This window comes from Antechinus flavipes, chromosome 1, assembly GCF_016432865.1.
Source record: "Antechinus flavipes isolate AdamAnt ecotype Samford, QLD, Australia chromosome 1, AdamAnt_v2, whole genome shotgun sequence".
Classification (NCBI taxonomy): Eukaryota; Metazoa; Chordata; class Mammalia; order Dasyuromorphia; family Dasyuridae; genus Antechinus; species Antechinus flavipes.
The window spans coordinates 534,211,569-534,239,339 of NC_067398.1; the positions used below are offsets into that span (position 1 = coordinate 534,211,569).

Consider the following 27,771-nt stretch of genomic DNA (forward strand, 5'->3'; position numbering starts at 1 on the left):
GTGGAAACTTTGTGAAGCCCTTTCTGAAAGAAGTCGTGACTTGGGCGAAGAAGTCATGGGATAAAATTACTGACAGCTGTGTCGCTAAGGCACTACGAGCAGGTTAACTGGACAAGACACGTTCATTTAAAGAGAGCTATATTGCTGGACATGACAGATTGGGTCCACTTCTTCTGAAGGAAATAGAGGCGCAAGACATCCAGGATGAAATTCAGGGTATGGACACTTATGACAATGTTGTTGAAGAAGATGACATGATCATTATTGAATAAAGGTACTTTTTTTTGTTCACATTTACCTGTTTATTAAAATTGCTGTCAATGTTCATTAAAATAAGCCCTCCCCTGAAAATAAGCCCTCTGGTGTTTTTCTGACCAAAAAATTAATAAAACAGTGTTTTATTGTCGGGGAAACACAGTAAACATGATAGAAATATATGTTAAATGCAATATATGCATACATATTTATTTATTTATTTATTTTTTTAATAACTTTTTATTGATAGAACGCATGCCAGGGTAATTTTTTACAGCATTATCCCTTGCATTCACTTCTGTTCCGATTTTTCCCCTCCCTCCCTCCACCCCTTCCCCCAGATGGCAAGCAGTCCTTTACATGTTGAATGGGTTGCAGTATATCCTAGATACAATATTTGTGTGCAGAACCGAACAGTTTTCTTGTTGCACAGGGAGAATTGAATTCAGAAGGTATAAATAACCGGGAAAAAAAACAAAAATGCAAGCAGTTTATATTCATTTCCCAGTGTTCTTTCTCTGGGTGTAGCTGCTTCTGTCCATCTTTGATCAATTAAGGCTCTCTTTATTGAAGAGATCCACTTCCATCAGAATACATCCTCAAACAGTATCGTAGTTGAGGTATATAATGATTTCCTGGTTCTGCTCATTTCACTCAGTATCAGTTCATGTAAGTCTTGCCAGTCCTCTCTGTATTCATCCTGCTGGTCATTCCTTACAGAACAATAATATTCCATAATATTCATATATCACAATTTACTCAACCATTCTCCAATTGATGGACATCCTTTCATTTTCCAGCTTCTAGCCACTACAAACAGGGCTGCCACAAACATTTTGGCACATACAGGTCCCTTTCCTTTCTTTAGTATCTCTTTGGGGTAAAAGCCCAGTAGAAACACTGCTGGATCAAAGGGTATGCACAGTTTGATAACTTTTTGATATGCATACATATTTATACAATTATCATGCCACACAAGAGAAAAAAATGAAGCAAAATAAAATGCAAGCAAACAACAAAAAGTGTGAAAATGCTATGTTGTGAATCACACTCAGTTCCCACAGTCCTCTCTCTGGGTGTAGATAGCTCTCTTCATCACTGAACAATTGGAATTGGTTTGAATCATCTTATTGAATAAGAGAGCCACGTCCATCAGAATTGATCATCGTATAATCTCATTGTTGTCATGTATTAACCTGGTTCTATTCATTTCATTTAGCAACAGTTCCTGTAAGTCAGAGTTTTAACTGATAAGTAGAAGTAAATAAGTAGAGGAAGTAGATGACATTAATAAAGAATTTTTTACTTCCCAAGAATTGTGAAGAAAAGTGGGGGAGGGGAGGAGAATAACTTGATATAGCAAGGTTGCATTCGACTGTTTTTAATGACGAAGGAGTTTGGGGCCTGTTCATAAAGAATAATGGATTTCCTAGGTAGAATCTGAATATGAGAGAGTGACTGAAGAATAGAATGAGAGAGGAAGTTGTGGGGTAAATCCTTGGAAAAGGCAGGAGGATTTTGGCAGCAAGGTTACCAGGGCAAGGGTTGGTTTTGTGAGGGAAAAGATCACCTCTACATCAGAGACCAGAATAAAGGAGTAAAGATTAGTGGACATTGTCAAGAAATTTTTAGTTTTAAAGAAGGAGAGATCCTGAAGCTTCACATAAATAATCTCTTTTCTCAGTAAGGCTTAAGTGTCATTTTTATTGTTTGCTCATTCTGTTGTGTTTGACTCTTTGTGATTCGGTGGATCATAGCACACTAGGCCTTTCTATTCTCTAGGATCTCTCAAAATCTGTCCCAGTTTATGTTCATTATTTCCATGACACTATTTGTCTCATCCTTTGCTTTTTTCTTTTCTTTTTGTCTTTAATCTTTCCTAATATCTGGGACTTTTAAAGTTTTGACTAATTTTATCTTCAGGCTATCCAAGGGAGTCTCACAACTCTTCTTTAGCACCACAACTTGAAAGTGTCAGTTCTGCAACACTCAGCATTCCTTCAAGTCTAATTCAATGCCATATAGTTTCCTACTGGAAACACCATAGCTTTAACTATGTGGACCTTGGTCAGCAAGATATAATGTCTTTGTTTTTTATTATGCTGCCTAGGTTTGTCACTACTTTCTTTTAAAAGTAAGTGTATTTTAATGTCATTGCTGCAGTTGCTGTCAGCAGTAATATTTAAACCCAAGAATGTAAAATCTGACACTGTTCCATTTCTCTTTCTTCTATTTGCCCAGAAGTGATGAGACCAGTTGCCAAGATCTTAGTTTTTTTGAAGCTTTTTTTTCCTTTTCATCCTACTCAAGAGGCTTCTTAATTCTCCATATATTTGATATTTCTCCCAGCATTTTTAATTCTGACTTTTAATTTATCCAGCCTTACATTTTGTACAATGTATCTGTATATAATTAAAATATGGTGACAATATATAATCTTGTCATTCCTTTTCCAGTCTTAAATCAGTCAGTTGTTCCATGTGTCATTCTAACTGTTGCTTCTTGGCCCACAAATAGCTTCTTCAGGAGACAAGTAAGATGTTCATAGTATTCCATTTTCTTTGAGGACTTGGCATATGTTGGAATCTACACAATTAGAGGCTTTAGTGTAATCAGTGAAGCAGAAGGTGATGTTTTTTTCTCAAACTTTCTCCATCGTAATCTAGTAAATGTTAGCAATTTGGTCTCTAGTTATTCTGTCTCGTCAAAAACCAGCCTGTTCTAGTAATTTTTAGTTGAGGAATTGCTGAAATCTCGCTTGTACAATCTTAATCATAATCTTTCTGGTATATGAAATGAGCCCAATTTTTAGTAATTTGAACATTCTATGGTATTGCCTTTGTATAGGTTTGGGAACCACTCATCCAATCTAGTGGTTACTCTTTGGTTTTCCAAATTTACTGGCATATTGAATGCAGCAATTTAACACATCATTTTTTAGGATTTTAAATAATTCAAGTGGAATTCTATCATCATTCTCCAAGTGTATCTCTAGACCAATAACCATACCATCCTGGGTTATCAGATATTGATGATGTTAGCTCTTTCTTGTATTTTTTTTGTCATTTTTTATTACTTGCCATTTTTTATTACTCTCTTCTATTTTGGTTAAGTCTCTACCCTTTTTGTCTTTTATCATATCGATTTTTTCTTGAAACATTCCCTTGATATTTCTAATTTTCTTGAAGAGATCTCTTGTCTTTCCCATTTTATTGTTTTCTCTTCTTTTTCTTTTTTGTTTGCTCATTTAAGAAAAACTTTTTGACCATTCCTTTCTGGAATTCTACATTCATTTGGGTATATTTTTCCTTTTCTCTGTTACCTTTTGCTTTCCTTATTTCTTCAGCTATTTATAAAGCCTCATTAGGTAGCCATTTTGCTTTCTTTCTCTTCATTTTACTTTGGGATGTTTTTGATTGCTGCCTTCTATGCAATATCTTGAATCATGGTCCATAGTTCTTCAGACACTTTTTATATCAGATTCTAATCTGTTAAATCTATTCATCACTTTCATTTCATATTTTTAAGGGATGTTATTTAGTTCATATCCATGTGGTCCTATGATTTTCCCTATTTCCATTTAAGTCTGAATTTTGCAATAAGAAGCTCATGATTTGAGCCACACTTAACTTCAGGTCTTGTTTTAACTGACTGTATAGAGCTTTTTTACTTTTGGCTGCAAAATAAACAATCACTCTTGATTTCATGTCTGTGTGTAGAATTGCCTTTTTGGTTGTAAAAAAAAAATTATTTCAACAAAACTCTATTATTTTCTTGTTTTTCTTCATTTTATACTGTAAAGCCAAATTTACCTGTTATTCTAATTGTCTTTTCATTTCCTGCTTTAGCATTCTAATTCTCTATGGTGAATGTGAAGTTTCTTTTGGTGTTCCTTTTAGATAGTCATAGATCTTCATAGAACTGATCAACTTTGGTCTCTTTGGCATCAATGGTTGGAGCATGGACTTGTATTACTGTTATATTGAACAATTTGTTTTGTAGTTGAACAGATATCATTCTGTTATTTTTGAGATTATACCGTAGTCCTGCTTTTTGCTCTTGCTCTTTTATTAACTATGAGGTCTACTTCCTTTTTCTAAAGGATTTTTGCTCATAGTAAAATATGTAATGATCAGCTACATAAAAATGGTTATACATCAGTGCTAGATGATCACTTGTTAGATTAAAACAACTGTAGAGAAGCAGCTACACCCAGAGAAAGAACACTGGGAAATGAATATAAACTGCTTGCATTTTTGTTTTTCCTCCCGGGTTATTTATACCTTCTGAATTCAATTCTCCCTGTGTAACAAGAAAACTGTTCGGTTCTGCACACATATATTGTATCTCTACTGCAACCCATTCAACATGTAAAGGACTGCTTGCCATTTGGGGGAAGGGGTGGAGGGAGGGAGGGGAAAAATCGGAACAGAAGTGAATGCAAGGGATAATGCTGTAAAAAAATTACCCTGGCATGCGTTCTATCAATAAAAAGTTATTAAAAAAAGAACTGTAGACTTTGTTAAATCTTCTCCATCACACTGGACAGCACTGTTTTATGTCTTCTTTATTGTTCATGATAAGATCATGATTGAACCAGCTTCTTGATATTGATACAGGATAGGTCTTTCTTAGAAGAGGGCTTTAACATCAGTAATTTGCTCTATTGAATCAAAATCTTTATTTGTAATCAAAAAAATTTATAAATATAAATGGTTCTTCTTTCCTGTATTGTTATGGGCCAGAACTCTGAAACAAGGACCTTGTAAGAACAAGGTGTTAAGTCAATGGAATGGATAAAGACAATGGTTATCTAATTTAGCATGTGTACTGATAGTTCTCTAGTTCAGTACATGTACTTAGTACTTAATATAGTTCTACAAGATTCACACTTATGGTAATGTAATTATAAGAGAACATATCAGCTGGGACTCAGACTCAGAGCCAGATTTAATCAGAGCCAGAGAAGACAGAGCACTGCAGACGGGAGCTCAAGCTCTCAGAGGCAAGGAGAAAGATTCATTCTATCATCATCAGTCTCTTGGTGGTTGGCCTGGCCTCCTGCCCTTCTCCACTGAAACCAAGACTCTAGAAGGTCTCTAAGAAAGCTAGTCTAGGCCCTAGGCAAGGAGGCAATAAGGAATTTGGACTTTAGCACCTGGCTATTATTGTGGTGATTACTGAACTGAAAGGAAGGCTGCTCCAGAGACCACCAAAAAAAACAAACAAGAACACTACAGTACATCTTTTAGTCACTTATATTATGGTAAAGATGGTAGTCTATTATAAAATTGTTACAGAATATTTCAGCATTTTCTGATAATATTCCAGTTGAGAGCTTTGTTATAGGTATGCTAAATGACTCTCAAAACTGTTGAATAGTTGGACTACAAGTTGTTAGCATTTTGCTCAAATTATATATATATATATATATATAAACACTAAAATTCCTTTAATAATAGACATTAGTATAAACTTAACATTTTTACTTCAATCCTTCTTCCCTACCTCTTTCCAGAAATCCATGTCTTATAACGAAGTCAAAAAAAAAGAAAAGAAAAGAAAAATTAGGAAATTCAGCACATCATTAAACCCTCAAATTATCTATAATGTGCCACACTCATATTTCCCTAACCCTGCAAAGAAGGAAGGGTATACTTTATCATTGCTCTTTTTTTTTTTTTTTTACAATAAGCCTGCTTATATATTGTTGTTATATATATTATATATAATTTCATATGATTGGATTTTGATCATTTTATTGTAATTTCCATTTATATGATTTAACATCATTGTGTATGTTATTTTTCTATTGCTGTTTATTTTGCTTTGCGTCATTCATATAAATTTTTCATTGTTTCCTATATTCACATGTCTTGTGCCATTTTTACCTCCTTTTTACATTTGGAACTGTAAAATGAAAATTGAAGTGTACTGGCTCTTCTGTCCTTGATGGTGAAAATAATTTATTATAAAAAAGCTTTGTAGATCTTTTTCATTTTTCTTCTGTTTGTTTACTTTTCTTTGTTCCTTTATTGCTACCTCTAATCATTCTCATTAAAATTTCTTTAAATTGGATTTTCTTTCTACTTGTTCTCTATGCTTTATGAAATGATATTTTACATTAAATGTCCATCATTGTTCCCCCTAAGTTTTTATAAACAAGTTTTTGTTATTGTTTTCCTATATCACTTATACACTTGCCTTCCATCTGTCTGTACTTGGCAAGTTAGTTAAGCGTTTATGTAAATGAATCTAAACTCCTTTGGTTCACTTTTTAAGGCAGTTATTTTATGTAGGCTAAATTTTTGTGTAATATCATTTCTGCTATTTATACTCATCTTTAATTATTAGTAACTTGTTTAACTAAGGATTCAGGTATTTGTTATATTCTTTTTTTTTTTTTTTAATTTTTTCTTCTTACTGTGCTCTTTTTCTAACAAGTCTGTATTCAGCTGATTCCAGAATGTATTCCCACATCATAATGATTATTTTTGTATTTGTTAAAATATAATGATATTTTTGTTATTTTTTATTTGTGTCCAATGCTTATCAACCCTTTTCCATATAGCATTCATTATGTCCATAGATTGTGATGCTTACAAGTCTTTGATTTCTCTCATTACTTTTTCTTGACTAAACTTTGATATACTGAATGTTTCTATCTTTTTTTTTTTTTTCTGAGACAATTGGGAATAAGTGACTTGCCACAGGGTCACAAGTTTTAAATGTCTGAGGCCAGATTTGTACTCAGATCCTCCTGACTTCAGGGCTAGTGCTCTATGCACTGAGCCATCTAGCTGCCCCATATACTGAATATTTCAAAATTTATTCTCACTTTCTAGACATCTCAAATATCACAGTTTGTGTTAATTTAATTTGCAGGTTCTTATGACATTCTTTTTTATTTTTTTGCTGAGGCAGTTGGGGTTAAGTGACTTGCCTAAGGTCACACAGCTAGAAAGTGTTGTGTTTGAGATCATATTTGAACTCAGGTCTTCCTGACTTCAGGGCTGATGCGCTATCCACTGTGCCAACTAGCTGTCCTGATGCCATTCTTTTCTGAATATCTCTTCATTCTTTGTATCCAGTATTGGTACATTAGTTGCATTTTTTTAATATGGTCTTTTGCAAAATATTTATTATATATTAATAATATACTGTGTTCCTCATGGTTTGAAAAAGTAGGAAAAGGATATGTCCTGGAAAATATTTAATGAACTAGTTCAATATTGCTTCTTAGAAAAATCTAGAGCATATGATCATAGACTTAGATCTAGAAGGGACCTTTGGAATCTAATCTTATCATTCAGTTCATAAATCTAGAAGTTCTCTAATCTATCTCTTTTCTTTTGCAGTTTTCTGATTCAGGATCCTTATACTTTTTCTTCTTTGCCTTGTTATCATTTCTTTTAATTAAGCATGATTAATTAGGTATTTAGATAATTATTAACTCCTCTATGCCAGACATAGAGAATACAAAAATAATGAAGCAATCTTTACTATCATATCTAACAAGAGAAAATAAGTGCATATATCTAAATATAAATTAAGTGAATGATTTGGGTGTGTTTATAAATGATTAAATGTCTTAAATAAGAATAAATTGTGGAAATGAAGCTTATTTTTCTGGATTTGTAGGTCAGGAAAGTAAAATGGAAATAAAATTTGGGGTTTCTTGATTTATGTGAAGGATAAGAAAGAAAGGTCATTTGCCTTCATGCATATGTCAAGGAAACTCCCTAACCTAAAAATCTTTACAAAGCCTCTTGACCAATGTGAGAATTCTGGTATCAGAAATAATCATGTCTGTCTTCAGTGAAAAAACTTAGTTTTAAATAACAAGTATTTCTATAGGGTGTATTGATGCTCTGTTTTTGTGTGTGTGTGTGTGTGTGTGTGTGTGTGTGTGTATTTAGATACCTGTTTTATTATGGATCTGTGTGATCTCATTGTAGAAAACCTCCAATGAGAAAATTCTCTTAAAGTACATATTGGCAGTCTGTGAAATTTTTACTCAGAGAGAATTGACTAAATCTAAGGTCACACAGTCAACATATAAGATGAGAAAAGTCTTCTTGACCATACCCATGATTCTATACTGTTTCTGTACTCTTAAGGGGAAAATTTGAGCAAAATGCAATTTATATTTATTTATTTGAGAACCAATTATAAAGTGTAATGGCATAATAGTAGTATTTTTAAGAAGGCATAAAACTGTTAATTATTATTCTACAATTTTCTAATAATGCCTGCAAAAGAATTTTTGTCCCATGTGTTCTTGTTTAAAACACATTTTTATCTGCCCATATTCATAAAAATTATCCATTTATCATTGACCAATCTTTGTACCTATGGGTGCTAAATAAATGTTTGAATGAATGCCTTGTGTTTGAATTATATTTGTGCTGAAGATTTCATAAGATTTTTAGAGAATATTATTTAGCCAAATGAATTCTTTAGAATTCCCTTTTTAATGTATTATCTTTTGTAAAACTTATATTATTGCAATACCATATAATTTATAAGGTTTATTTTTAATGTTTCATAAGAATATTTTAAGATTATTTCTGTTTTCTTTACTTCTTTCATACCTGATAGTTTTATCTTGTTACATTTTTCCTATTCTAGAATGTGCTACTTTTAAAATTTGCTCAACTTTAATTTAATTAATGGCCATGTCCTTGGCACATTTTATATTCATCTAGCATAAAATCATTTATTTGAAATTTTTTTTTAACAGGAAGATAGTGATCCACCCATTCATGAAAGTCTCAGCATAGAAAATACATTATGGGCAAGCACGGTTGTTGCTTCAGGTGAGAAATATTTTGTGCATTTACATTTGAAGTTACATACAAAGATGGTACAACAGGGTGAAATCGTGTATCAGTACAGGAGAGTCCTTGATAGTGCATCTCCTGCCACTCTGCAATACTTTATGCCATACAGCAATTACTTTGCTATTTGTCTACTTCTGAAAAATGTAATATGGCTGTTTCGGTTGTCTTGTCAGTTCTTATTTAAAAGTCAGCTTTGTCCTTAATTGCAGTTAATATAATGTCAATTACCTAGAAAATACTCAGTAAATGTTAGTTACTAATTTTATTTGCATATTTGTAATTTTATCACTTCAGTTGTTTCTCGTTAGCCTAAGGTGATATATTGCATTATTTTGTGTGTATCATTTAACATTAATTTTCTTAAAACACAACTTGAGAGCTTAGAGTGCTTTCCTAATATTTACTACATTTAATTTAAAAGCATCACATCAGTATTCCAGCTGTCTATAGAATAAACTATCTGTATGTAGTCATTCTAGTTTTTTTAATACTCCCCCAACATTCCATTCTTCTTAGACCAACTTCTTTTCTGTTTCCTACACAGACAGCACCAAACTTTTTCTTCTGTACATGGATAGTCATGTTGATCTTAAGACTTTACTCATTTTTCTTCTCTATCATATTCTCCATTTTTTCTTTAATTAGCATTATCCCATAATAATTTTTAGACTGACAGGAATATATATCTTGTAGGTCATCTGATCCAGCCTCCTCATTTTATAGATTAGGAAACTGAAGTTCATAGTGGTTAAGTGACTTCCCTAAAGTTTCACAGATAATAAGTTTAGAGAGTTTACATTTGAACTCAATGTCCTAACAAGTTCAATGCTTTTTTTTTCTTACATCAACCTGATTTTTCTAATCCGAATTTCAAGATCAATAATAGAATGCATAAATTTGGAGATGTCAGTGAAATCTCTCCTTATTGAACTTAATTCATTTAGTTTTGTAGGGGGATTAAGAAATCTCCTAAACCAAAGTTTTCAACGTGAAATCCTGAATTTGATAGAACAAAATTAAAATGTAATTGGCAAATGTTTTTAAAAATAAAAAATGCAATAGAACATAATGTTATTATATGATTTGGGGAGGTCATGTGGCTCCTATTTCTATTTGAGTTTGACTCTACTGCCCTAAACAATTCATTTTAAATATTATATATACAAATTGTATTTCTTCCCAATAATAACATCAACAAGAAAAAATATATGCAAGTTTATTTGTTAGCAAATATGTATTTGTGGATAATATATATTGTTTTCATCCTTTCTGTGATAGCTAATTAATTGGGTTTTCTCCCTCAGTACTTAAAACCTGGAATTTCATGTGAAGATCCTGCTTAGCTGGATTGTGTTTCTTTTTGTGACATTTTCAGATAGCCCACAGTTGACTTTTAAGTTAGACAAAACGTGAAAATTGAGAATATACTTTATATAGTTTTAACTCATGAAAATCGCCTTTCTTCCCACATTGGTAGTTTGAAATGTGTAGGGTGCATCTGCGTGGGCCTATATATGTGTGTCCATGTGACAGAGTAATATTTTATCAACAAACATTTCCTGAACTCACTTTCTTTACATAGCATTTTTAATTGGAGAGAGTATACTCATATCCATTCTCATTTTATGTGTACAGTGATGGGATAATAATGCATGGGATAGATGTTGTTAACCTCATTTTAGAAGTAGAATCAGGGATATTAAAGTTTCTTACCTTAGGCAATAAGGCTGTTAAGTAGGAGAGATAAGACAACAACTTTAGTCCCATGAGATAGAATCTGAAATAACTTCATGTCAAATTATCTAGATTACATTAGATAAATAGATATTTTAGTGAAAACTGTTCTGGATTCATCATTCAGAAAATCTGAATTCAAATCTCCTTCAGATTCAGACCACAATTGTGTGGTCCTGGGCAGATCAACCTCTCTTAGCTTTTGTTTCTTTATTTGTAAAATGAAGATGATAATAATATTTACTTCATAGAGTTATTGTGATAAATTACATAAAGTATAGGTATTATTGTTAGTAAAAGGTTTAGTTATTTTTGTTATTGGTTTTGTTATTATTATAGACTAATCTCTCTAATCTCAATTTCTGGAAAAGCTGAAGGTTTTTTTTTTTTGTTTTGTTTGTTTGTTTTTTTTTTTTTTAATATGTCAGTATGACACAAGATGAGAGGCAAATTGTAAAGGTACAATCACCTGGAATCATAATATACATATCTGCTAAGCGCAGCTGTTTTATGTTGGACCAAATGTTTACAGATGAAAAGGTGCACATCTAGGAAAAGAAATTAAAAAACATTTTTTATTGCCTAATCAATAAGGAGATTATTTTCTCCCAAGTTGATTCAGTTGATTTCCAAATTGGTGAGGCAATTTCTGTATTTCTGCTTGGTATTCTGACATAACAGTAATGTTGAACACCCTGGAATCTTTTCAGCTTTATTAACAGTGACTCATCTTAGAAGGTGTTGGCATACTGACTGATATACTATCAAATACTCTCCTCCATACACATTCTCTATGTAGAGAGAGCTCATTGGGCATTTTTCATTTGAGTCCTTAGTGAAGTAATTGGCTGAACAAGTATGAGAAATATGTCAAACAGCAACCATACTCATGAGTTTCTCTCTAACTTAGGTCTCTTATTCCATTCTTTGGTAAATAATCTTTGGAATGTTAAGTAATTCAATTTGACTGGAACAGATTAAAAATCAATGCTCGGAAATAGAACTGGCAGTTTTTTTGAAGTTTGACTTTCCTTCTTAAACAATAGAAACCTATTGAAGGTTTATTTTTTTTTGTTTGTTTAAGTGGATTCACTCTGTGATAAGAGTGGTGCCTTAGGACTAGATTATTCAGGCAGTTGTGTAAACCTTGGCCCAATACTCATAAGAAAGGAATAGGATATGATATGATGTGGTATTTTAAATAGCATTCCTCCATGTAATATATTTTAAAGGTGATACTCAGTCTTTCACAGTTCTAGTGGGATATATATAGGTAATAAACCCTACCTTCTATAAATCTGTAAAACTGACCCTTCTTTATTACCTCAAGTGCCTCATATTGGTATATAAATTACATTATATGTCCTTTGCCAGTTTCCTCATACACAGGACTAACATTTTATCTTTCTTAACACAATAACTCAGATAAGAGATCTAATACCATAAGATGAGAAAAGCGATGATCCCTCTAAATATTTGCTAGTTATGCCCTTTATATGACACATTCATATCTTCTATCTAAAAAATATATAACTTCTAAACATTAAAAAAATTATCAGCTGCAAAACAAAAAGAATTTGCCAGAAAATGGGCTATAAAGTGCAACTAATTGTTGATTTAGTAATTATTGAGTAAGTTAATCAAAAGTGTTATATTTGCCTTGCCTTTATTAACACTAAAATTTTGTCTCAGTTCTATGTTTGAGGTGTATTTGTAGCCTAAAAATATGCAAAGTAGACTTAACTATATTGAGAACATCATAATATCCAGTGTCTATATAGAAAATTGTACTTTCTGGAAATAGCTAGTATTATCAAGACCATATAATATTCCAGCATTTTTATTGGAAATAGTTTAATCCCATTATTGTTTTGATAACCCTTTAATCCAATATTATTTTTCTTAAATAGTTATTATGACTTCCAAGTTCAAAGGAAAATGAACCCAAAAAATTACTTGTTATATGTAAATGACATCCAGCTAGATGACTATTCCAAAAACACACAGCTCTTTCTTATCATTTCTCCAAAGAAATTAATATATTTTTAGGACTTGATAAATTTATACACCATGAAAAGGATATAAATTGAAGCTTGAATCCAGGGTTTCAATTGAGCAATAAACAAAGGCACTGTTTATGCATATGTTGGTCTTGTCCAAGCAAGCTAGCAGGGGAAAGCTCTGTCTAAATACATTAATGGACTGGTATCTTTAAACCAAATCTAAATAGAAAGTCCTCATTTAAAATAATTAATCCTTAACCCATACAGATCTAAATATATTTACACCTTTTTAAATGTAAAATGGATTGTAGTCAATTTACAAAATATACTAATAATTTCTCATATAATAGTAATAAAATAGAGAGCTTATCAGCATAAGACAGCTGTAGAGAAATTGACATTTCCTCTCTAAAAGACAAGGGGCTGGAAAAGGGAACATGCACTTATTCTGTGCCAGTCATTTTGCTGGATGCTTTAGAAATATTATCTCATTTGATCCTCACAATCACCCTGTGAGAGAAGAGGAAATGATCCTCATTTTTACAGTTGAGGAAACTGAGGAAGGCAGAGTTTAAGTAATTTGCCCAGTGTCACATAGCTATTAAGTGTTCAGGGCTGATTTTGAAATCAGGTTTTTCTATTTCCAGGCTCAGTTCTCTCTTCACTGTACCACCTAACACCATAAAAAAAGAGAATTGGCAGATATTCTTGGAGCATCTGTTAAGTCAAAAATTTTATAGAAATACTTTAGAAACAAGTGACTATCACTTCACTGAGCAATAATTACTTGATAACAGGTACATAGCATTGCATTATCAAATGTTATTAAAAATCTTTCTATCCAGATTGAACATATAGAAATATTTAAAATCTAACATTAAAATTAAAAAATACCTTCATAAACTTAGCTACTTTAACAAATACTTAACATATGCTTGAGTTGTAGGAATATTATAGAAATTGAGATAATTATGATATAATTAGTGTCAGGTAATCACAATCAGAAATGTAGGATTAGCCTTAAAGAGATTGGACTTTTATGAAGACTTTTTCTTCCCCCTCCTCCCATTTTTTAAAACATTTTTATTTAAAGTTTTGAGTTCCAAATTCTATCAGTCCCTTTTTCACTTTCCCTTCCCTCCCTGAAATGGTAAGCAATCAGATGTAGCTTATACATGTGCAGTTATTAAACCATTTCCATATTAGTCTGTACAAGATGGCTTGAGTAAAAGAAAAAACTGAAAGAAAGAAAATGAAAAACAGCATGCTTCAGTTTGTAATTCAATCAATATCAGTTCTTTCTGTGGATTAGGATAGTATGCTTTGCCATACGCCTTTGCAATAGTCTTGGATCATTGTGTTGCTGAGAATAGATAAGTCATTGTCTATTTATTGAACAATATTGCTGTTATTGGGTACAACATGCTCCTGGTTCTATTCACTTTACTATTCATCAGTTCGTGTAAATCTTTTGAAATTATCTTGCTTGTCATTTTTTATAGCGCTATAATATTCCATTGCAATACCACAACTTGCTTAGCTATTCCCCAATTGATATATTCTTAACTTCCAATCATAAAGACTTTTTTCAAGAAATATACTTCACAGTATTCTACCAAAAAAATTATTTGGTCACAATAATATAGTTATTAGAATTAAACTCCCAAATTTTGTCATCTAGCATAGATTGGCAGATAACAAATTTTCAGACAACAAAAATAGAACTCAAATTATCCATGAAAATTCAGCAAATTAGCCATATGAATGCTGAGTGGATATCACAGATATAGCTGGTGTCCATAGTCACTTGAATATAACTTTAATCAGTAAAAGCTTATGAGCAATATTTTTAATAGATTTTGCCTTGCCAGCAGTTGTAATCTCTTAACTACATGGAATAAAAAGCCTTCAAAATATAGATACCTAACAAATGAAATAAAAATTATATGTGACTTTTTTTTTGATTAAGTAAGAGAACATTTTTGCCTCAATTCTTACTTAGCTTTAATCACTGAATGGATATTACCTGGTCAAGAAGATCTTAGCTTAATAAAGGGCAAGGGTCTTCTGCTGTCTTTAGGGCCATCTCCAATGTTTCGTTTATATCCTGCCACTGGACCCAAATAGCACTGGTGAAGAAAGTGAAGCAGCCTTCCTTCACTTAAATCTGGTTCACTTGCATGTCATGACATCACCTCCCTGAAGTTATGGTCCTCTTTGAGAATAAAAGACAAACTACAACAAGAACAAAAGATACAATGAAATATTAATATTCTTCCTGCTGGAAAAGCTTTATTAAAGATTAGGATGACTTTGAAAATAGACAAAATAGAAGTGATAAAACAATAAAAAGGCCTTTGTTGTTTGCTAAACAATTTATCCAAACAATCCAAAATTATTTGCCAGTCTGAAAATATTTTGCCAGTTTTGGCAGAGTTCATGTTGTTTTGTACAATTATTGGACCATATGATATTAAAATTTAACAGAAATACTTTTAGAACAGTCAAATATCAATTTAGTGACTTAACAATAGGCACATACCATCAGATTTAATGTAAAGATTAAGGAGTATAATTTAAAATGGGTGATTTCCATATGAACTATATGATAAAAAATATAGCAAAAAAGAAGCATCTGACAAATTACTGGTTACAAATTTGTCTATAGAAATACAGAAGCTTATGATAGCAATTCAAGAACACATTATTGCCACTAGAAATTATAGAAGCATTATTCTTACAGAGCCTGGTCTTAGTATTTAATGTAGATCAACCAACAGAATAGTAGAATTGCACACTGTCACTGCAAGCCTACAAAAAAATTATTCTTGTGAAGGATTCTGGGACGATAGCAGAGTAGGTTGACAGATTTCCAGTTCTCCTGATTTCACCCACAAATAGAACAAATTGGTGCCTCAGGGAGAACATAGACTTGTGAAAAATCGTGCAGACTTGGGGTAGAACAGGGGTCCTCTTGATATAACTGGAGAAGATAAGGAAGAAAGACAGAAAATCCAAAGAAAGACCCAGGACCCAGCATTCACCCAAGTGAAGTACACAAATCTTTGAACTAGCTCCACAGAAACACCAAGTATAGAGAGATCTTGGATGAGCTGAGTATGACTGGAGCCTCAGCAGGAACCACAGAGACTTTTATCTCTCTGATTGTTTGTCCAGTTGTGTTTTGAGTCTTGGAAGACTGAGTGAACCTTGGCTGGTTAGGAACAGCAGGCCCAGCTGTGCTGCAGGTTGTGGCTCTGGAAGAGAAGGAACCAGCATACCTGTGAGTGCAGAGACTATGGAACATGGACATTGCTGGTTGTGGGCACTTGCTGGATAGTGGAGCTTTTCATTTGGGGTTCCTGATCAGAGGAGAGACCTGAAGTGAAGCCAGGGACACTACTCCTTCCACCCCAGGATTAGACCTCTTATTTAAAAAAAAAAAAAAAAAAAAAAAGTTGGTAAAGAAGAAAGAACCTTACCATAGAAATATACTATGGGAATAGGAAAAACTGGGATTCATCTTCAGAGGAGGACCCTGAAATAAAAAAGTCTATCCTAAAAAGTAAAGTGAAATGGCTCCCTGCCCAGAAAGAATTTATAGAAGAACTCGAAGAATTTAGAAGTCAGATGAGAAACGTTGGGGAAAAAGTAAACAAAAAAACAACTAAGAAAAACAAGAAGATTATGAAAAAAAAATTAACCAACCAGAAAAAGAGATGTAGAGTCTCAAAATCGAAAATAACTTTATGAAAATTAGAATTGGGTAAGGGGAAGCCAGTGAAGCTATGAGAGAACAAGAAGTAACAAGAGAGATTATGAAGAATGAAAAAATAGAACAGCATGTGAAATGTAAGAAAAATGACAGATCTGGAGAATAGATCAAGAAGAGAAAATCTAAGAATAATTGAACTGCCTGAAAGTTGTGACCAAGAAAAAGACCTTAACACAGTAATGCAAGAATTATTGTCCTGGAGTGATAGAATATGAGGCGAAAGTAGAAATAGAAAAAATAATCACCACCTCAACGAGATCCTTTGTGGAAAATACATAGGAATATTATTGCCAAATTTTGTAACTCCCAGATCAAAGTGAACATTTTGTAAGAAACAAGAAAAAAACAATTCCCGGTACATGGGAGCTACAATTAGAATTGTACAGGACTTAATAGCAGCCTCAATAAAAGACCTAGAATTATATCTACCAACAGTCAAAAGAACTAGGCCTACAGTCAAAAATAACATTTAGCAAAATTATCTATAATATTGAACCTTCAATGAAGTTGCAGATTTTCAGGACTTTCTGTCAACCAAACCTGAACTTAATAGAAAATTTAACATGTAAGAGCCAATATCAAAGAGTGATTTTAAGGAATTTAACTTATGTACATTGTTTGTTTTTTTTTTTTTAAACATGGGAAATTTATAGCATATGGCACTTTTTTGTTTGTTTTTTGTATTTTGCATTTTGAGGTGAGGCAATCAGGATTATAGCATATGTTTAAGATTTGCATCAGCAATACACCAGCTCAAAAGAAAGACTAGGGCAAAGTTAAGGTAAAAATGGTTATTATGTCACACAAAGGAGATGCAGAGAAAGCATAGAGACAGACATTAGAGCTAGGAGGAGGCTCACATTGGGAATGGGTTAAATAGAAAACACTACATATATATTATGAAGGGTATAGCACCCTCCATAATCTATAAAAAAAGTGGGGAGAGGAGTGGGTGGGCAGGGAAGAGAACAAGGGAAGGATCCAAGGGTGAGGAGAGGTTAAGTAATAGCAAGGCAAGTTAGGAGCAGAATTAAAGCAAAGGATCAGCAGGGATAGGAAAGATATGTGTGTGCCTAAGGCTGGAGATATGTGTATGTATATGTCTACACATGTATATATAATAAATGCTTTCTTAACTATAGCCTGCTTGGGGTTGTGGGGGAGGGGGGATGAAAGGAGGGAAAAAGAATAAAGTAAAAAAAGGTTCACAGCAGAAAACAGAAGAACAATTTACAAGGAAGTAAAGAAAAGATGGACTGTCATAGAATATAATTTCTTGAACTGGTATTTGTTTTACATATGACAGTGTTCTCTTTGTTTCATTTTGTTTTTTCCTTTTGTTTCTTTAAATAAAATAAATTATCCAAATATTTAGCAAGACTAGATTTGTGCACTAATAAAGACTAAGTGGTTAAAAATCATGTATGGAGCATCAGGGAAAATGACAAATTTTGGAGGGAAAAGAGGCACATTAATGCGCTCTCTGTAAATTGCATTAATTCAGCCATCATGGAGAGTAATTTGGAATTATTCTCTCTCCCCATCCTCCATACACAGAAATTTTCATTGATTTCACATTGTCTGAATTGTAAATGACAAAATCCTGTTTGCTTTTAAGATTTAAAACTCTTTTCAGCCTAACTCCAACCCAACTTTTTACATCATTTGTAATCCAACCAGACTGACTTCCTACCTTTTTCTCATATGGCACTTTATCTCATTCACTTTTGTTTTTGTACTAATCTCCCATGTCTGGAATGCTCTAGCTTCTCACCTGTATATTTAGATCTCTTACTTCCTTCAAGACTTGGTTTCAATATCATCTTCTGGAAGACTTTACTAATCTTTCTAGTTACTAATTCAGTCTCTCAAAATTACTTTTTACTTATTATATATTATGTATGTATTTACATATGTATTTGCTTACTACCTTAATAGTCTGTGAGTTTCTTGAGGACAGAGACTTTCATTTTTGTCTTATTATTTGTATTTCCTGAACTTATGTCCATGCCTGGCTCCATAATACACTCTATTGTAACTACTTTGCACTATTACCTCCAGTTTCATGTCTAATTTTTCTAAATCTTTCTCACTTTTGTGCCTCTGTTCCCACTTTTCTGAATGCCTGAAATACTTTATCTGTTTACCTGGTGGAAGAAGTGAAGAAATAAAAATATCTCATTCTGCTTCTTGAAACTTCTCTGTCAGGAGTAGTAGATTCAAGCTCTGGAATTGTAGTTTATACTTTTATTGACAGAATTATCATTTAATCAATAATATTATTAGTGCATAAATTATTCTGATGATTCTGTTCACTTCATTCTACATTAGTTCTTAAAGTCTTCCCAGGTTTTTTTTTTTTTTTTGAAACTGCCTAATTTATCATTTCATTTTAGCACAGTAGTTTTTCATTATATGTATGTAACTTGTTTTGACCATTTTTCAATAGAAAAAAACTTAGTTTCCAGGTCTTTGTTATCTCTAAAAAAAATTGCTATAGATATTTTTGCACCCGAGTCCTTTTTCCTTTTTCTCTTTGGAATATAGGCCTAGGGTTGGTATGGTTGGGTCAAAGAGCATGACAAAAAAATCTAGTTTTAATTTTGTGTTTTGTGTTTTGTTTTGTTTTTTGGTGGGGAAAGGCACACTGAAAGGGAGGCAAGATGTAGTTCTAAATTGTTTTCCAGAGCAGCTGGAAAAGTTTAAAGCTCTACAATCAGTGCCTTGGTGTACTTGTTTTTCTATAGTCTCTTCAGTATTTTTCATTTTCCTTTATCACCCTTGTGAGGCTGATGGGCATAAATGGACATTTTAAAAGATTCTTTGTTGTACATTTCTCTATTTACTTATTTCAGACTATCATTGATATATTAGAATTCTTTCTTAGAAAACTGCTTGTTTTCCTTTATCCCTTATCTGTTAGAGAATAGATCTTGTTCTTAAAATTTTAATTAGTTCCTTATATATATTGGATATAAGACTTTTAATATCAGAGAAACTTACTGTTTAGATATTTTATCAGATACCTATTTCTTTTTTTAGTTTTAAGTGCTGTGGTTTTATTTTTGCAAAATAATTTCAATTTTATGTACTAAAAAGTTTTCATTTTCTTCTTCTGTGATCTTCTTCATCTGTTATTTGGTCATCAACTTTTTCCCTGTCCATAATCCCAAAAGTCATGTCTTCCTTGCTTAGTGAGTATTTTAATGATTTATCCCTTTATTTTTAATCTCACATTATGCTGTTGTGTATTTTCTTTTGTATGTTACATACCAAATACATTCCACCAATTTACCTATTTTAAAATTAGAACTAAATAATAATAATATTATTTACATTATATTAATATTATAATAATAAGTTTAATGATCATTGCTATATCCTGTAGTTTGAAATTTGTACTGCTTCCTTTTATGTTTTAGATCTTTGTTCTTCCAGATGACTTTCATCATTTATTTTTCCTAGCTTTATAAAAGAGTCCTTTGGTAGTGTGATATAGCATTGAATGTCAGTTAATTTAGGTAGCATTATCTCTTATTATATTCACCAAACCTACCCCAGAACAGTGAATATTTCTCCAATTATTTAAATCTTTATTTTGATGAAGTGTTTTATATCTGTATTCATATTATTCCCTTACATATCTTAGTAGACAAATTCCCATCTATTTTATATATTTTACAGGTATTTTAAAAATATTTATAACTAAATACAAAGGAAGAAAAAACAAAATACAAAAAAAAAGACAGAAAAAAGAAAAATTTTAAATGCCATGTGCACAGCAGACATCAGAGAAGATCCAAAATAAGAAATAATAAATTTACATTTCAAGAAATCATATAATAATAGAAGACATTATATTCATGACTGTCCATATTTTCTTTGCTTCCTTATAGTAGGTTTTTTTTTTGTTTTTTGCTGTCTATTTTTTACTTTTATTCTTTTTTTCCCCTTTCATCCCTTTTCCCATCTTCCCCCAAGTAGGCTACAGTTAAGCATGGATATATTTCTATTGATATTATATATATAATATATATGTACATGTACATATATAGAGAGATGTACATATAGAGATTTACATACATGCATACACACTCCCGCACATACACAGATTTATATATACACATACAAAACCTACATGTATCTAAAGAAATATTAATTTAGCTGATATACAATGTTGATTTCTCTCTTAATTGAATCTTTAAATTTGCTTTTGTCTAAAATCAGTGATAATTGGAGCTCTTTTTTTCCCTAATAAATTCTGTCCCTGATCATTATTATTATGTTTGTGTATATCTCTTCTTTTCTATCCCACCTAACTCTTTTACTTTAGTTCTACTCCTTATCTTGCCTTCTCTAAGAACACAATAATGCCATCTGAAAAAGATCTCTCCATATTTGTTTCTTGCCTTTGTTTCTGTTTTCTTATTGTTATAGCACCATGTAAATTAATAGTAATGATGAAAGACAGATTTATTTTGTCCCTCATCTTTTTCGAAAGACCTTTCTTTGTCCAGTTATATACACACATACATATTTATTATAATTTGCTTTTACTTTTAGATAAATATTTTTCTTTCTTTACTTTATCTCTCTTTGATTTAGGTATCAAGACTATATTTTTAAAATACAGAAAGATTTTGGAAGAGTTTCTTTTTTTTCCCTCTATTCTTGCAAACAATTGAAATCAGTTCTTTGAATATTTAATATTCACTTACAAGTCAACAATTTTGGAGTAGTTTTCCTTGAGAAATTATTTTTTGACTTGATCAATTTCTTTTCCTTATATTGAATTATATAAACAATCTATTTTGTTGCTAACCTAGGTATTTTATATATTTTTAAAGTATTCATCTATGTTATCATTGCATTGACATATACATAATGAGGCAGAATAATTATGTGGTCTTTACTCTTTCTTTAAACTTCTTTTACATTGATGCTTTTTTTGCAGTTTAGATATGAACACTTAATTTTCTTTTTTGTAACAGACTAGTTAACATATACAGCTTCAAAGTTTGTTTTATCAATTTCAGGGGTTGGGGGAAATCTTGGTTTTTGGGTGAGGGTGCTATTTCTAATTTTGTTAATCTCTTAGATTTTTTTTTTTTTCAGAATTTGTACTATATGGTGTTTTAACTTGTTGTTCTTCTAGGATTTTTTTTTCAGTTGCATACCTGATTCATTGATTTATTCTTTCAATATTTTATTGATGAAAAGCATTTAGAGATATAGATGCTTTTTTTAAGTTTTCCATGACTATTGGTATATCATTTTGTAATTGCCATTTTCCTTGATGGAATTTTCTGTTATTTCAGTGATTTATTTCTTTATTCATCAATTCTTCAAAATTTAGTTATTTAGTTTCCAATAAATTTTCAATTCATTCTTCAAAGTTCTTTTATTTAATGTATTTTTTATTTCATTATTGTCAGGAAAGGATTTTTTAAAAAACTGTTTCTGTTTTGCTGCATTTGTTCATGAGTTTTTGTATCTGAGTAACTTGATCAGTTCTCTTATAAGTATCCTGTGCATCTGAAAAATCTGTAAGCCTATCTTTTACAATCCTGATGCTTATTTGCAGTGATAACCTGTTCTAAGAAGTACAGTCAAAGAAGTTTAAAACTCTAAAGACAAGGAAATAAGAGTTGTTGACATAGGAATAATTTTTCATTTCTTGGATCTCTTATATCAAATGATTCATTCTCAAATATAATGGGATACTTCATTTATGTTTTCATTACATTACTAGTCATTTATTAAATATTTTTAACACTTAAATTAGATTGCTGTTACTGATCCTCACCACTATTGATTTTGTGGGTTTTCTTCTCTAAAATTGTCAGGATAGCAGCAATCAGAGCTGAAGGATTTTTGAGTTATTACAACACACAATTCCCTCTGCACTGTTTTCTCTCCTGACCTTAGTTCTCATGATCACCTTGACAGGTATCAGTACCATTCATCAGAAGCAAGATCAATAGCAGTTATATACTTTTTTTAAAAAAATTGACCACTTTCATTATCTTTTCTTAGATAGTGTATTCCCAATTTCGGGAGGAACAAAAATTTTGTCTTAGAATATAGATATTGTCTGTAGAGAACAATTGTTTAAGCTAAAAAATTCTTTATTTTAAGATTTTATTTAGTATGTTTTTAAGTTGTTCTTTTGCCATTGAACTTTGTAAGATGTCCCAGGATTTCTCTTCTCCCACTTCCCTTAAATTTCCATTTTAGTTTCACCATATTTTTTAAAAGTTTTGGAGGGACATTATTTAGGTATTGATTTCTGTTTTCTTCAGGATTTTCAGGGGTCTTTGAAGTCTTCAAATCCTGGTTTGGTTTCAGTAACACAACTGTTAATATGCCCCTGAGTTAATATGCCCCTACCTCCAGTAGAATATTAGTCTTAGTTCCTGTTGAGTAGGTGAAAGAGTAAGCAGGATCATAGAGACCCTAGTGGTGGCCTAGCTCTGTTCTGAGAGGGAATGAATCTGCCATCCCCTTAGGGTGACACTGTGCTGCTGACCCATTCTTGTTCTGACAGGCTCTAAGTACTCAGTCTAAGATCTTGGTCATCTCATGATTGACAATTCCTACTTTGTTACTTGTCTGTGGATTTAATTTGTGAATTGGACTGGATTCCGACTGGATTTCTCTTTTTTTTTGCAATCTTTTCTTAGCCTAAGATCCTCTTAGATCTTAGAGTAATTGAGTTTATTCATGTGTGTGTGTGTGTGTGTGTGTGTGTGTGTGTATAATGTGTGTATGTATGTATGTGTGTGTATATAATGTGTGTATGTGTGTATATGTGTATATATGAGTTAAAGTATATAAAGTGCTTTGCAAACTTTAAAGCACCATACTAGTAGTATTATGATCATTGTCATTAAACATTATTATTCAGTGTTTTATACTCCTATCTTGTTGAGTCTCTTGTCTTTCTACTTAATCACTTTATCTTCTATTTTCATTACCATCTTTTTACATACTCTAAGTTCTAGTAAAACAGAATACTAGTTTGTTTTTTTTTAATCCACTGATTTCTTTACTTAAACATAACTGAAACTACTTTTTCCCATTATAAGACATTCTCTTTCCCAGCTCCCTAACTTTGCACAGCCAGTAGGCTCCCTCCCCATGGCTAGAATCATTTTCTTCTTTTACCTTCAAATCTCTGGTCAAATCATTTGGAAATCTTTCCTCTAACAATCCTTTCCAGCCCATCTGTTAGTATATACCTCTCTCCCCTATTTATTTATTTTGAGATAGATGGATATAGAAATACATACATATAGTCTATACTCATTATTCATTGATTCCATATTTGTAAATTCTTCTACTTGTTAAAATTTATTTGTAACCAATCCCTAAATTAATAGTGTTTTTGTGATTATTCAGAAAGAACCACAATAATATCACTATGTTGGAATCAAGATTTAGTAAGTCCATCTGTGGCTGATAGATCAGTATTAGCTTGAAATGCTCTACTTAAGGTACTACCATAGGTGCGGCATAAATTGACCATAGGAACATGGAGTTGACATGTCTCTAAATTTGCACATCTCATGTTTCTTTTGAGCTCCTGCAATGCTATTTCATTCATAGAGCCACAGAATCTTTATTGCAGGCATGCTATGCTAGGCAGTCACTTGCCATTGTTTGCCATCATGCAAGCAATTCCAAAGTTTTTTTTAAATACCTTGGGAATGTCCTTCTTATCACTTCTTCTGACCACCAGGTGTACATTCCTGGAAAGTATACTGCCAAGGTAAGTGAACTTATCCACAATCAAAATTTCTCCATTTGCTGTAACTGTTAGTTCCATGTGTGAATGATGTGGTACTGATTAGTGATGTTTTCTTGGTGTTCTCAGACCAAAATTACAAATAGTAGAGACCTGTTTCATATTTTGTTGCATCTCAACTTGATTCCTCCTGAAGATCCACTTGCTGTCAGGTAGATGACCATCTTCCAGGTGAAGGATTAGTCTATTAAGGAGAACTCTAGCAAGAATTTTGCCAGCAATGACTAAGCGAGACCTCTTCTTTTCCCTTCTCCTCTCTCCATGATTGTCACAAGACAGTGTATTTCCTTTATCTTTATAGAATTGAACAGTGGAAGTATCCTTGAATTTCTGGGGGATAACCTTCTCTTGCCATATAACCTGAAAGGCTTAAGTTAGTTTTTATATGAGTGGTAGACCCCCTGGCTTGTAAATCTCCGCTGGAATAAAATTAGCACCAGGAACTTTGCTGCACAAGAAGAGTAAAACCTCTTCTTCACTTGGAAATTTGACAGATTCTTCAAATTCCTTGAAGAAGGATAGACTTCAACCTAAGTATAAAGTCAGTGACTTTAGCATTAATTGATGATGTCTGTTGAAATCACATTGGAAGTGTTCAGCCCATCTTGCTAGGATCATATCTTTATCACTTAATGTGGCTTCATCAGCATTGAGTAGTTGGAGATGCACCATTAGGCTTTGGCTCATAAATAGTCTTCTGTGCATCATACAAGTGCTTTGGCTTGTTACTATCACTCTATAAGTCAATTTTATCTTCCTTCTTACTGAGCCAAGAATCCTGCATGTCTCTAAGGTTTGCTCACACTTAAGTTTTGATGAAATTAAATGCTTTCTTTTTAGTGACCAATGAATATACTTTTGATGAATTCTATGAAGTTCTCACTTTTTCATTTAACAGCCTCTGAATTTCTCCATCATTTTTGGTAAACCAATCTTGATGTTTGCATGTGTTCTGGCTCAGATGAGAAAATGTGGTCCTGAATATCTCTGAAATCTCTGAAATTTGCCTATATCTGTTTTTCTGTTACACTGTTGCAAATTGCTTATTGTCTCAACTTTTTCCTCCTGCTCAGCGAAGCACTCTAATCTGTTGACATTAAGTTTTCTGGTAGTTATTTTGGACCTATCACTTTTGTTGAATATGGATATTTAGCTTAGAGAAGCTAAGTCTGTAATTAGTTCAGCATTCTTTACAATACATAGTTTTAATCACTCTTACATCTGGTCTGTCTCTTCTCCTCAACATCACAGTCTATTAAATGTGTTTGCTGTGAAGGTACATCCATGAAGTTTTATTGTGTTTAGGAGGTTGTCAGTAGTAAGTAACCATTGCTCTTGCTAGACTCCATTACTCCCAAGGACTTTTATGTTATGTCTAACAGTCTGTACCTACCCTTATGTTAACGTCACCCAGAATTATAAGCTTGCCCTTTTTGGTCATATTGATGATCAAGGTCTTCAGGTCTTTATAAATTTTTTTCTTTGATCTCATCAGGATTTGATATAGTAGGCATGTGTGTATTGATGATGGCAACCTGGTGCTTTTCTGCAAGTGGCAGTTGCATTGTCTTGAGTCTATTGTTCTCTCCTTTCAATAGGTATGCAAGCTTGTTGACTAGATTGGTTTTGATTGCAAAATCTGCACCAGCTTCATGGCACTCTCCTTCATTGTACTCACTCCAGAAAAATGTGTATCCAGCTCCAACTTCAGTATGCTGGCCTTCATTTGTTAGCCTTGTTTCAAAACTCAGGGTTGCTAATTGGAGAAACTTTCTAAGTTGACACAACAGGAGCTGTTCGTCTCTTACTTAGCTTTATTGGTTTTTGTGTTGTCCATAAGTGTGGGCATATTCCATGTATTTAGAGTGAGCAGAATCATTTTCACAAAAGTTTTTGTACTTTTTCTTTGTTTTGATAGCAGGGATCCCCACCTGCTTTGGCAAGCATACTAGAATTGGGTGAAGTAGATTATTTTCAGAATACCTTGTCTAGCCCCTTTCTTACTTCAGGAAATAAGCAGTAGTGTCCTTCAAAAAGATTGCTGAGACATTCAGGGACCTGCAAATTGCAGGCTTTCTTTGCTGCTTCTTTTGAGAGATAATATTCTAAGCCCTGGGTCACCTGTGTTCACAGTTGTGATGACAGATCCCATTATATTGACACCAACTGCATTGTCACTTAACTTTGAGATAGGTAAAATTGGTAAAATGGCACGGGAGATGTCTTTTGATTCACACATAAATTGTATTTCAGTGAGGCAGAGTTTTGTGGAGTTATTAACCTCACTGTGTTCCAGAGTCATCAAAGTCCACTGCTCCTGAGGTAAATATAGGGTTACCCAATTCATAGGTGCCAAGTAAATATCCTTGACTGGTATTTTAATAGTATATCCCAGGTAGGTATTTACTACGGTCAGGGCAAACTTCTTGCCCTGAGATTAAGGAAGAATACCACTAATATCTGTTTGCAAATTGAAGGCAGATGGAAAACCACTCTTAAGTGTTCCAGTTGTCTTGAGGACCACTTTTGGTTTGATGTGCTTAAGGTGCATCTAATTCAGGATGTCCAACAGGTACTTTGTGATATAACTATTTAGTTAAGAGGAAGAGAAAAAATTGAGTATATAAATATTGGAGTTTGCATAAAGATGATAATTGAATCCATGCAAAGGAAGAGAAGAGGGAAAAAAAATGATTTAGATGAGGTTCCAGAGAAGGAAAGGAGATCCCCAGATTGACAGAAGGAGAACAATGAGAGAACATGTAATGTTGAAGAGATCAGTGAAGATGGGGAAGGGGGGAACCCAGATGAGTTTGGATATTGTCCAACAGTATAGTAGTGATGCGCATTTATCCATTCTAAAAGGGGGAGGGGCTCAGACAGAGTGGAATTTTTGAATTTTAAGGAACTCACTTTCTCCATCTACATATTCTGATGGGGTCACCCTCAAGTCCATCTCTTTTGAGAACAGTACAGGATAAATTATAACCTGGGATTACCAAAAGTGAACTGTGGAGGAGTGGCTTCCATGGAGGCCATGTTTTTAGATTTTTTCTCTTCTGACAATCAACATTGTCACAAAAACCAAGAAAGACTAGAGTATCCAAAAGATATCAAGAAAGATGAGGATTGAGAATAGGCCATTAAATTTCACAATTAAGATATCACTTGGAACTTTAGAGAGAATAGTTTCAGTTGACTGATGAGGTCAAAATTCAAACTGCAGAGTATTTAAAAAAAGGTGAGCAAGAGGATATAGATGCTTCTAATGTAGAACTATATAAGGAAACCTTTAAGTGAGGAAGATTTATTCCATGAGAGAAAGAGCTTTGATAATAGCTATCATATTGATGG

General features: G+C 32.7%; 1 protein-coding gene across 2 annotated transcripts in view; it reads left to right on the forward strand.

Annotated features, from left to right (window-relative positions):
• ATP9B (ATPase phospholipid transporting 9B (putative)) overlaps window positions 1-27,771 on the forward strand; it is a 431,234-nt gene that overhangs the window by 205,441 nt on the left and 198,022 nt on the right. For both annotated transcript variants that reach the window (XM_051970555.1, XM_051970554.1), the window contains exon 10: window positions 8,999-9,074. In XM_051970555.1, coding sequence (XP_051826515.1) covers window positions 8,999-9,074 — 76 coding nt within the window. The remainder of the gene's footprint in view (window positions 1-8,998; window positions 9,075-27,771) is intronic.